General features: G+C 33.1%; 1 protein-coding gene across 1 annotated transcript in view; it reads right to left on the minus strand.

Moving 5' to 3' along the window:
- Positions 1–5,876: 5,876 nt before the first annotated feature.
- Positions 5,877–13,264, minus strand: part of LOC100373318 (adenine DNA glycosylase-like) — a 36,909-nt gene continuing 29,521 nt past the window's right edge. The window contains exon 11 of the mRNA XM_078009307.2: positions 5,877–6,313. Within this exon, the coding sequence (XP_077865433.2) occupies positions 6,215–6,313 (99 nt within the window). The 3' untranslated portion in view covers positions 5,877–6,214. The remainder of the gene's footprint in view (positions 6,314–13,264) is intronic.

Below are 13,264 nucleotides of genomic sequence, written 5' to 3' on the forward strand. Positions count from 1 at the left end.
CAACTATTAACAACGTATACATGTTTAGGCTACCTAAAAATTATTGGCAACATTGTATCATTTCAGTTTGGGAAAGTGATAAATCAAATAGAGATTGGAGTTCACTTTAAGACAATGACGAAAATTTTAGTCGATGTTTACCATGTGTTTCAGTAATACATGGCATACATCATACACTTTGCTGTTATCAATTGTATTTCAAATATTTTATTTCAGAAAGTCAATTCAAGAGAATAAATTCTGTACTATGAGTTATATTTCACAGATTAACTATGTCCCCTATGTTTGATTTATGATTGATGTCAACAAACATCACACGACGGTTTATAGACTACAAATGCGTGTATGACGTGAAGCCGCATATATTTGAGACGTCATTTCAAAATTGTACCTAGTTCGACTTTTCCGTGCACATCATTTTGGTCCACTTATGTCTATTGACGATTCGTCACGGATTATGCAACAGCCACAGTGGTGTTTTAACAACTCATTCGGTTCGATGGGTAGACAGTGACGTCATATGTATCAACTTGATCAACGAATAAGTTACATCTGGTTAAGTTCAGGTTGATATTGTTTTGGAGGAAACCCAGAGTCGTCAGACAAGGTGCGGGGCTTGATATATTCCACCACCCGAACAACGATTATGTTATTCCTATTTGTTGATTTTCTTTAAAAATAATTGTTTATTGGTTGTTTATTTAAAGAGCCATGGTCATCGCGTCTTGGTGGTTATGGGGCCCATGCGATAAATACAACGATGTCAATTACAGTCTGTTTACACAAAATTCGAACACGACTGTCGCGTTATAACTTTACTCCAGTTTCCAAATATCATTGCCTTGTAACAGCTGTGCTAAGTTAACAAAGCTCATAAATGAGGTCAGAATAAATCCCACAGTTCCCACCTACTTTCTATTGAATGATAAAGTAACACGCTGATATATTAGAAGAATCGGACATTGGGATGAATATTCGTTTCCCCGTAAGTTATCATTATTTCTTTCAAAATATGCAACAAAGCAGCAACGATTCTGATTTATCGACTACGAAACTTGCGAATGCACTGCGCCGTTCCACTTCAATACCAAGTCGTTGATTACAGCAAGGAAACGAGATAATCTGATAAGAACTGCAACGATTCATATTATCATTTAATCACCCACGCCAACACCATGATAAACGATGCATCGGAGATAGACATCCGCTGATAATTTCATTACCTGTGGTAAATAAAGGTTCCGGAGCCTAGGAAACACCGAGTGCTTCATCAATCTGAAGAATACCGTCAAAACAACGCCATACATTTTAAACGTAATGAATTACGCGCCCTTCAGCACCTGGAGGTATTCGCCTACATGAACGTCCCATTTACCGGGCTGCCGTTGATAATCAAGAGTTATTGAGGCAGTTGAAAATCCAGTGACCAGAATACTATAGTCTAGCAGTGCACATACTCAAGCAAACTAGCGCTTGGATTCCTCTCCCAGTACTTTATTTATATTTTGATAATATGACACAAGAAAAAGATGTATAGCTACTAAGTCAAACATTTAAGTTCACGCACGTAACAAGCGAATCTAACATCTTTACTCACACGCTCATTTCAATTTACGCACGTAGTTATCATCGCTTGTAATTCTAGACGTTGTAAACCTCGCACCTTCAATAACGATGCAGTGAACCACGCATGATAATTTACCTTTGAATGTATCTTCTACGCGTACATAGTGAATCTCACACTTTCACCCTAATACCACCTGTTGATTTCAACGCAATGTACCATTTGTGTTATGTAAAACTGACGCTCCTTCATTTATTTACGTAACATATGGTATAATGTTTTTTGTTAGAAAAGGTTACTACTTCAATCTAAAAATAATATTTGCAGTATTTTATACAAATAATTGCATTACCATAAAGAAAGTTGATGCACATACTGTGTTTATAGCACCATATGTCATGTAGACAATAACACATTCATGGCTACCATACAGTTTGCTGGAGGGACGTTTATAAACAGACGTTCGTTTCCTTTTTATAAATATATATCACCAGAGACTAAAGCAAATTCACATATTCCGTGTGTTCCCTCCAGGCTAAGTTGAAGTGGATTGAGATAATGATTTAATATTTATTTAGTTGTGTGAAAATGTACAGTTGTAAATATTTGTAATAAATCATTAATATACACGATATAACTGATGACAATATGTAAATGCAAAAATGTATATTCCCATTGAATATTTCATTCACCATATGCATTCATGTGCTAGACATAATTTTAGACACGTAGTTCAACAGCATATAGGGTAAATATAAAACCATACCAGAAATGTCCCCTCTAATATAAATTTGTAAATTTTAACGACACATCGAGAAATGTGAATTCTCTTTTCAACCAGCATATAGATCTATATTGCGACAAACGCAAAAGTGTTCACATTAGTCGTAAATTAAGTGACTCTCGGCGTTACTTGGGTGTACCAAACCAGTTAATTTAATATACACAGATCGATTCGATTGAATATTTGAATAAAGCAATATTCAATCAATTGATTGTTTTAACACAAAAAAGTATAGCTGAAAATAGTAAACAAGTAGACAAATTAGCCAATCCCTACAAAGCATTTGTGAGCAAAATTTCCAGAGCCAAATTAGAAATTATCCAAGAATTAGTCATCAGCTCAGTCGCACCAAGGTAGCGACAGAACAAAAAATTCAAGGTAATATACATGTTTTGTACTCTGCAATATCTTCACAGGGTGAAATTGTATTTTTCTTATTTTGTGTAGATGTTAAAACATTTGTTCGTTCAAATCTGTTCAGTCTCCATAATTGAATAATTTACAATCCGCTGACAGACCCACGATACATCAGTGTTGAATGATGAGAACTAATTATCACCACATCACACCATTTTACCGGGCCATTGTTAAATATATAAAACACACAAATAAAATGAAAACACTTTATTTTATGAATTAATTACCGTTTACCAAAATAAAAGTACAAAATAACTGAATGCATTATGAATGCATAAACAGAATGTAATAGGTGTAACAATCAGGTAAAAATATACATATGCATGAAATTCAAGGGGAGCAAAAAACAAATGTATGACATTCACACTATTTGGAAAACCTGCCAAATATACATGAACAATTCGTTACAGAAAACAATGAATTATGAAAAAAAATTATGGAATTAAGGGAATGTTACTCATTCTAGAAATGAAGTAATATGCACCAAAAGCATCGTCTAGTATCAACAAAAATTAAATGTATTAAATGACTTTTCCGAAATCGTAATATATGTTCAGAAATCGAACAGGATATGCTATTCATGTTTTTTTGTATCCAAACTGAATTTCATTTGTCCAGGCTCATGTAGAGAGATACAAAACACGAAATGAATCATCATGGACATGTATCACAACATGTATAATGTTTGTATCAAATTTAAAATCGAAAAATCGTGTCCAAGATACCACATTTTCGAAAAAAAACAAGATGGATCTTTGATCTGATTATGAATAAACTGACACAAACATGTATTTCTATCTGCATAATCTATGTGTCAAATATGATTGAAAATGGTCCCCAATATATAGTAGTATAATCAACAAGCCATGCATGGCACAGTCCCCGATGGTTATCAAATTTAAGATATATAGTTTTGTTTATAGTAATATAGTTGGAATATAACCATGTCAGGAATATGATTTTTTTAGCATTAAAATGATTGACATTTGTATCTGATCGTCAAACAAGTACTTGTCCATATTGAGAGATATTGCTCTGGAACAGCATTCAAAATTTTGAATACATGTATATATATAAAATGATGTATAACGAATATATAAAATTTGAATATAATCAGTCAAAGAATTTAAGAGATATGGATCTAGAACCCCAATCATTAAAGCAAAATGGCCGTCAGTCAGCCATTTTGAATCCAATCTGAAAAATAAAATGCCGTGCATCAGGAACCCGTCTAATGTATGTACCAAGTTTTAACGAAATCCACCCATAAATGCCAGAAATGCTTGATATATGATGATTTTTTAGCACAAAAATGACCACCATTCGGGCATTTTGAATAGGATAGTCAAACCAATATATCTCTTTATCTATGACATGATGTATAATGAATATTTAAAATTTGAATATAATCAGTCAAAACAAGTCGGAGATATGGGTCTAGAAGCCCATTCATTAAAACAAAATGGCCGCCAGACAGCCATTTTGAATCCGATCTGAAAAATAAATGATGTGCATCAGGAACCTGTAATGTCTAACATATGTACCAAGTTTGAACGAAATCCATTCATAAATGCAAGAAATGCTTGATATTTGATGATTTTTTTAGCACAAAATAGGCCACCATTTGGCCATTTTGAATAAGATCGTCAAACCAATATATCTGTCTATCTATGACATCATGCATAATGAATATTTAAAATTTGAATATAATCAGTTAGAGATATGGTACAAGAGCCACATTCATTAAAACAAATTGGCCGCCAGTCGGCCTTTTTGAATCTTATCTGAAAAACAAAATTATTTGCATCAAGGTCCCATAACATCTAATGTATATACCAGGTTTGAACAAAATCCATCTGTAAGCAGCCGAGAAATGCTTGATTTATAGGATTTTTTAGCAGAAAAATGGCCGCCATCTTGAATCAGATCTTGAAACAAAATGATGTGCATCAAGGTCTTATAATGTCTAATGTATATATATGGATTTGAACAAAATCCATCTGTAAACAGCCGAGAAATGCTTGATTTTGATGATTTTTAGCACAAAATGGCCGCCATTCGGCCATCTTGAATCAGATCGTGAAACAAATTGTGCATATGTATAATATCATGTATAATGTATGTGTGAAGTTTGATTGTGATTGGTCCAGGCATTTCTAACATACAGGTCCGGACGCACGCACTGCGTCTAAACGTGGACTAAAAAGCAAGATGACCACCAGTCAGCCATCTTTTATTTGATTGACAACAAATTGTCATAAACATGTAATCAAAAATGTCCAAATTTGAACAAAATTGACAAAGCATACATAAGATACCACATTTTCAAAAATCAAAATAGCTACCAGTCGGCCATCTTAGATTAAATCAGTAAACCGCTGCATGTTCATATGTCCCAGATAAAGTACTAGGCATCTGCAAAGAATGAACAGATTTGGTCAACAGGGTTCTGAACGGTAGGAGACCGAAATACGAGTCCCTGTTTCAAATTTTGATGAGAAAATGAGATGAAATGCTCAGTCTACTACACAAATAAATGACAAGATCACCTCGTGTTGTTATTTCTGTGACTGTAACCGCCATGTTGAATCGTATGGGATTCGACAAAATCTTCATTGCAAGCAAGGTTCCCGAAATCAATACATTCGTCAATAAGTTCCAAATTAGTTGGACAACAATTGGTATTCAAAATGTATTTTCACAAAGCGTTTCCGGGGTCAAGTATGTTCTGAATATGCGTAGGGCTACACAACTCACCATGATGATGATGATTCATTGCCATCAAAAATATGTGTTTGACTGTCTCTTTGTTATATCAATAGATATATTTTCGAGCTACAAAATCGACAGTTCCAATTAAATGTAGTTTTAGTAATATAATTCTTTCAACCCCGAAAAAAAATCATTAATTTTGAAAAACATATGCCAAGTTAGTGCATTGTGTGAAAAAACATGAACTGCGCATATGCAGAAGGAAAAGTAGCAGTCATTCATCGGCGAATCACAGAGAGGTGTGCAAAGAATGCTGGGAATACAAAAAACAGCATGGAAATCCCCTATACCATTCCTCAAAATTTCGAGAATAAAACAAAGAAAGAAAGTTTCAAATCATTTGCATATTTATCATGTGTACCAACAAATATGATGGTGTGTATGTTTTTTTTATTTCAATCATCTAGTACTTAGATATAGCTGGAACACTAATTTACTAATGATAATCCAAGCAAATTTGGAAGTGAAGCATAATCCCAATTATCTACAGGAGCAATGTTTTAGTGCCTTGATCTGCAGCTGTCTAAGCTGTCAGATGACAACCGTGTTGTCACACACTCAGATAAATTAAAAATTGATTAGCCTTCAAACCTTCTGATGATATCGACATTTGACTGTAGTATATCTCCAGCCTGACGTCAGTAGTTATGACTGGTGACATATAATTATCCACTGATTCACGTTGTCTTTGGTTTGAAAAAAGCTTTTAAGCCCACTTGTCTCTTCTTGTCCCTTTCATTGGTCACAGGCCCATCAGCTTTCCTCTTTATGGAACCCTTGAAAAGTAAATACAGAAACAGATTGAAAATACGTTAGAGCTACCTACTGATGAATATAATATTTTGAGAGCGGCAGTTGGTAATCATTGTCTTGGTATTAATGCAAAATAAATGTTAGTGGTTACTTTGAATGATTGTCAACGACTATAATTACAAACTACTTTAACTTTAAGTTCTGCTCGACTCAAATTTAATCAATGTCTTTGTTTTTTATAGACATATACAGTGTGTGAAAGCGTCCCCTATGTTACAGCTTTCAAAATAGCAATACATGTGTACACCCACTTGGCACCGGAAAATCTAATGCATCTGTTAATTATTGAACTATAAATAAGCTCAGCTCAATATCAATTTAATCAATGCCTTTGGATATTGCAAGTTGCCACACTCGCACGGGATCAATCCTCGCCCAGTGGGACGACAGAGAGCAAGGTAAATATTCAGCCGCTACAGAGTGGCTGGTAATCTCTCAAATTCAAATACTATAATCTGGAAACTATAACAAGTACTTTATCTAAGATATGGTAAATGGGTTCTGTCACATTCCTTTAGGGATTCCATCCAATATGTTGGTAATTAGGTTATTTCGGAGTTCAAATGAGCAAGTATAGGCCCCAGTTATAGATGTTATAGTACAACATACACTAGCCATCACACTTCAATTACATGTTGTAATTATCAGAGTTTCATTAGTGAAAGTGTACGGTGTAAAGTCAAGTGTTCTTTCTTTAAATTTCCATTCAATGATTGAAGTATCCAATTTGAGCTTACGATGACATTTTAATGCAACATATGCTTATACACTTGGGAACAGGTTCATGGAATATAAGAGGAGAGATCACTTTAATTTATATGCTACGTCTTATTGAAGTGTAGAGTCCTGCTTGTGACACCATCAGATAAATTGGTGAAAAGTGTATTGACATTACACGCACTAAGCATTAAATGCGTGTATTGAAGATGTCAAATATATAGATATCATGACGCTAGCTTCAGAAAATATCAAATTATAATCTCATAAAATTTCAATTCAATGATTGCCACACCTGGAATGGTGATAATTTTATATCATCAATATAAACCACGACCTTTGATATGGAGGTTGAGTAAGGTCATACTTTATTTAACCCTCTGTCTGAAAATCTAAAATGCAGGGGCTAAGTTAAGCCTCACAGATACATAACCATAATTACAGGATATAAAGCGAACTGCGTCAGTTGTTAATACATTATTAACGCGGATGATGGTAGCAAGGTCTGGCTGTATCCATTATCTTCTACACTGTAATGTGTATTAAGAACATTCGCTTGCTTTCAAAAATATACTTCATGTATTATACTGAAATAAAAATCACTGACATACCCATTCATTAATCTAAACTCAATAGTTGTATTTCTACGTTCATTCTAAGTTTAATGAACTTATAATAAGAGTATATATGGGACATCCACGCACATACAAAGGACAATGTGTACTGTAGTAGAAAAATGGATGTGGTACACAAGGAGAAAGGATCAGTCTAAGGGCATTCACAATAATTAATGATAATTAATGATATGTGGACCTCAAGGATAAGACCAAGAAGTGATATCAGAGTGATCATATCAAAGAAGATAGTCAACAATATCAAATAATGTTGTAAAAATCACCACTGAATATGTATTATGGATGGTATTTTGAAAGTATTTGTATAGTATACACTCTACATTTCTACATGTTTCATTCAAATGAGACTAAGACTCACAATGGAAGCAATAAATTGAAATGACCAGATTTGATAATATACAATGGTGCGAGTCATCACTGAGCCAAATACCGTGCATCCAAGAGTTGGAATGCTCTAATTTAAGCATGCAGGTTTATATAATCAAAATCTCATCAAATAATTTATGTTGATTTCAATTCTGTTTATATTAAACCTACTACAACATATTCTAGATTATCCATGTTATTATTTAAATAAAATGATAAATCAAGGTAAACAATTTTACTTCAACAATGAAACTTTTTTTGTGTGACGACAATCTTATTTAATCTCTCACAGAATAGTAAAACATGCCTAGCATAATGCGACGAGTAATAGATCAGAATACACGTTACGTGCAATGAGTACGTACAACTCCGTGAGTTAACATGAGAGGTGACTTTAATTGCATCAATTGTGAGCCACCGCATGCAATAATTCATTGACTAAAACGAAAACTGAGGAGATGCATTTGTGAAATTATCATTATATAATCATCCAACTAATATGTAATTAATAAATAATGTGACAGAACATTTGTCAATACATATTAAATATGCATTATTATATAACATTTGTTCACTCCGCGCAGCATCAACAAAAATTATACATTGAACTGTCGTGGTCGGCAAACTAAGCAGTCCAAAATAAAAAGAGATGAGAACGTGGTGTATCATCAGAGGAAACGTAAACCTGTTGGTTTCATGTTTTAATCGTGTCCTCATTGCACATAGCAAATGACATTATTGCCATAGTGGGTAGCAGAATACCACGCCACGACTAGGATCTACCCTAATTTCGGTCTCATAGAAGATGTGGGTTTGCCCTGACTATCTTCCAAATTAAGTATGTATGTATGAATGAACGAACGAACGAATGAATGAATATGAATTGTCTTAGTCGATTTCATTTTAATGTCATGTTTCCATAAATCAATGTTTACTTAATTGTTCTGTCACTCATAAAGCGACATCAGAATTTACATAATGCACATTTATGTTGTCTACATCTAACAGGGTCAATACATATATGCAAATAATAATGAGAAATAGCTTTTTACAGAGATGTAATTGTTTCTGCATGTCACATGAGACCACAAATCAATCAGCTCAATAGTCTCCAGCACTTGTCTCAGGGGAGATTACTTGGTACGTAGTACGATCTTGCGTAAAATACAAATGTGTGGTTAAATCATCCAATCAACTCCACTAAAGGTTAAAATGGATACTACATCATGTCATTTTGATATAAAAAAGCAATCATAATATTGAAAATGTTTGATCAATTTCTTTGTAATATTCGATCATCATAAATGAACTTAATAAATGAATATCAAAATAAATAATTGAAAACATATAGTTATATGCAAAGACTAATAATATACATTACTAATCATATCTTGTTTTGATTTTATAGTTAAAAGTTTTTTAGACTCGAGTGGACGTTAGTGGAACACGATTTGTGCCTGGCACATCTACAGTGCATATTATGACATTTAATTAACTGTAGAACGTTCTTCAATTAAATTTAATGAGAAAATGAATAAGTGCATGGACGTATACACGAATCTGAATTAATAAATCGGCCACTCCATGTATTGTCTTCACGCTGTATTAAATTGAGAAAAAAACAGCAGAAAGAATTAATAATAAAAACGGCAGCTGTTACCTACAAGTAGATCTCAAAACAAATTAATTGACTTCCTCTGGGTGGATTATTTCTACTATGCTGACCTGTGACTGCAATAAAATGTAGGATTTGCACAAATCTATGGAGATTTACACGACACAGGAATGACATATCATTGGAAACACAAGAATCTATTGAAGCATATTACACTGTCATCATAACGTAAATCACCATTCGACAGCGTATACGGGACACAGGGGGGAAATGAAGGCTTCATTAAATTGCAGCCAAGTGGGGTAAGGGTAAGATCATAAATCGAATATCACGACAAGTTTCTTTATCCAAGTTATGGATATGAAACTCTCCTAGATAGAGCCATCGCTATGCCCGTTATCAGTCATAATTCATTTATATGATATGTTAAAAATTAATTTCATGATTCTGTATTGCAGTTTTATTCACAGCGCGGGTGCATTTATAAAATTATATGGTATTATCAAACTTTTCACTATTTCTTTTTATAAATAAACATATAATGTATGTACGATCAGACATAAATGACCTTGCTTGCATTCACTGACCATCATGTTACTGCCGAGAAGCACAAATAATCTCGGCTAGCTTGAGTTGAGATTCTAACAAGTGCAACAACGCCAGGGCTGTTTTTCAACTAATATCCCATGTACTTGTAAGATGAACACATACCCAAGCCAGGCCGGAGTCAAATAGAGAGCACATGTTCCATTCAAAATTAAGACTGATGAAATCTATTATGGTACAAATGGATGAATAAATTTAATCGAGTATTCGTCACATTACATACATACTAATTTAGAAATATTATCTTCATCACAATTTTCATTATTACAAAGCACAGTAGTGCTATAACATATGAATAATCTGTCAATAATTGTGAATCATTATATATCCACTGGGTTTTAATTTTGTCGAAATATGTTTAATGTATTCTATGTGGACATTACAATACAAATGATTGTTTCACTTGCAAACCTACCTTGCGTGCTCAAAATACGATAAACTAGTTAAACCGGTGAAGCACAATGCTTTTAACACTGTATTGTAATTCATTGTGTTTTCAGTGAACATCTACGCTTACTCAAAATGCAAATACACCAAGTTCGTATATACATATAGTAATTCACTTATAACTATTTTTGGAAGGCCTCAATTTAACTTTTTTTCCCCGACTCTGAATTTAAAATGGTGAGAGGGATATATTGAATTTAAAATGGTGAGAGGGATATATTGATTATATATATATATATATATATATATATATATCCATCTCACTGATATGTACTTCGTGGCGTGCTGTTTGTTATATCGCACGACATGGTTTGGGGTTTGTAATTTCTATTATAATTTACGTTTACGGAGTGGATACCATGTTATATTCTACATTCAAATGAGAGAACCACGAGAGAGTCAATATTTTTAGAAGTCAAGCCTGGGACACAGATTAGTTTTAACTGAATTATTCTATATGTAACAGTTTTCAATAGGGAACACATTGTGCTGATATATTTACATGCGAGTTCAACAAAGGATAATCAGATTTTGACATCGCTATGCCTATCATAGAACAGAGTGACAGTGCAAAATAGGGTGTCACATCAGGTATAAACATTATACTGCGATATTATGAAAGACTTTTGATAGCCACTGACTGCAGTCATGTAACTATAATTACCCAATTCGCATTTTAAATATGACCGACAACTGCTCGTTATAAACACACTTGTGACTTCTTCTATTCAATACTGTTATACACCACTATAATGTTATTCAGGGTGTTCAGTGAATGGGGCTGCAACTTGAATTATCCCTTGACGATATTTTACAGTTTGGAAGCTGACCTGATAAAGATAGAATAAGGACGGCTACAAACTGTTGACGACATTGCCGTATATGTGCAAATTGATCTCCACATTCAAACTCTACTGTTTTATTTAATGAAATCATTTATATTACTTTCAATAATAATAATAATAATAATAATAATAATATTAATAATGCTGTTAATTAATGCATATGCTCACAATTTACATTTTGAACACCATAATAACAAGATTTTACTTGGCAGTACGGTCAATACCCATACTAATGAAAACAAGCAGATTTACATGGTTAGATTCTGCATTACAATCTGCCTTTATCATTTAATTATGCATTGACACTGGCGTAGATAGATTGCTGGTATCCAAAACTTATTCAAAAAGTAAGATTCAAATAAATAAATCACCACAATTACGATGTTCGTAGATCAAATTACAAGTTTGTCATATTAGTCATTCTGTCTTCTTGATGGTTTTGATGCCCGGACGTGGGACCACAAATACATGTTGTTTGTTTGTCAAAGGTTCTTCCCCCATGAAACCTAGTAAAAGTGATCTATAAAAAGCAGCAATAAATTCCTTGATAATAAAACAGGAATTACTTAGACCAAGTTGTTAAACGGTGTGATGCAAACCGTCTAACAATTAATTGTTCAAAGACCAACTTTATGATTATTAGTGGTCGACGTGTGTTCCATACAGTGAACAGATCTATATCGATAAAAAAAAAAAAATATTGTGAAAGAGACTGAATCAGCTACCTTTATTGGGGTTGAAATTGACAAACATTTAACATGGAAAAATCATATTAAAAAAATTAATAAGCTGAACAGGAATTAAGGCATCATATTCCAAAGCACACCCCTTTGTTATTATATTATTTAATAATCCAACCATATTACGTACGGACTGAAAGTTTGGGGAAGTACATATCCATCACATCTAAAAAGTATTCTAACTATTCACAAATTTATTACAAGAATTATAACATTTTCTGAATTTATTGCCCATTCTGTCCATATTTTCAACGAGCTTGAAATCCTTGATATTTATAAACTACACAAGTTTCTTTTTATGTTTTTGACGATATTATTAATTGGAACACACCACACAACATGTCAACCTACAACCTGCATTATATTCAACACAATTATAATACCAGACAACAATACAGAAATGATATCTCAATCCCAAAATCGAACACAACAATCGGTACATCTGTAATATCTCATTTAGATCCAAAATTATGAGAAAGGAAAAATCAATTTTAAAAATTAAAATAAAAGAAAAGCTATTATCAGAATATTTGAAGTGATTATATATTAAATATATATATATATATTACATATTATCAGTGTCTGCAGCTATTTCAGGTTCCTTTTACTCACGACTATTTTCATTACAACAGTGTTTGTAAATATTCGTAACAATTATGGGTAAAGAAATAAATTATTATTATTGTGATAATTTGCCTTTAAACTAGCTTTTATGTGTTATGAAGGAATCATGTATATTCACCACCTTCTCACACCATCTTTAACACATTCTAAACAAGTCTGATAACGATTTATGAATCACCATATCGCTGCATGAAATGCCACTGAGACAAGAGACTAGTCGGTAAAAACAACTTATATACACTTTTTTTTATTATCACACAATATATAATTAATAAAGGTGAATGTTCTCCTACATCAAGATGACTGGAATCCAGAACAT

This window comes from Saccoglossus kowalevskii, chromosome 9, assembly GCF_978046115.1.
Source record: "Saccoglossus kowalevskii chromosome 9, keSacKowa6.1, whole genome shotgun sequence".
NCBI lineage: Eukaryota > Metazoa > Hemichordata > Enteropneusta > Harrimaniidae > Saccoglossus > Saccoglossus kowalevskii.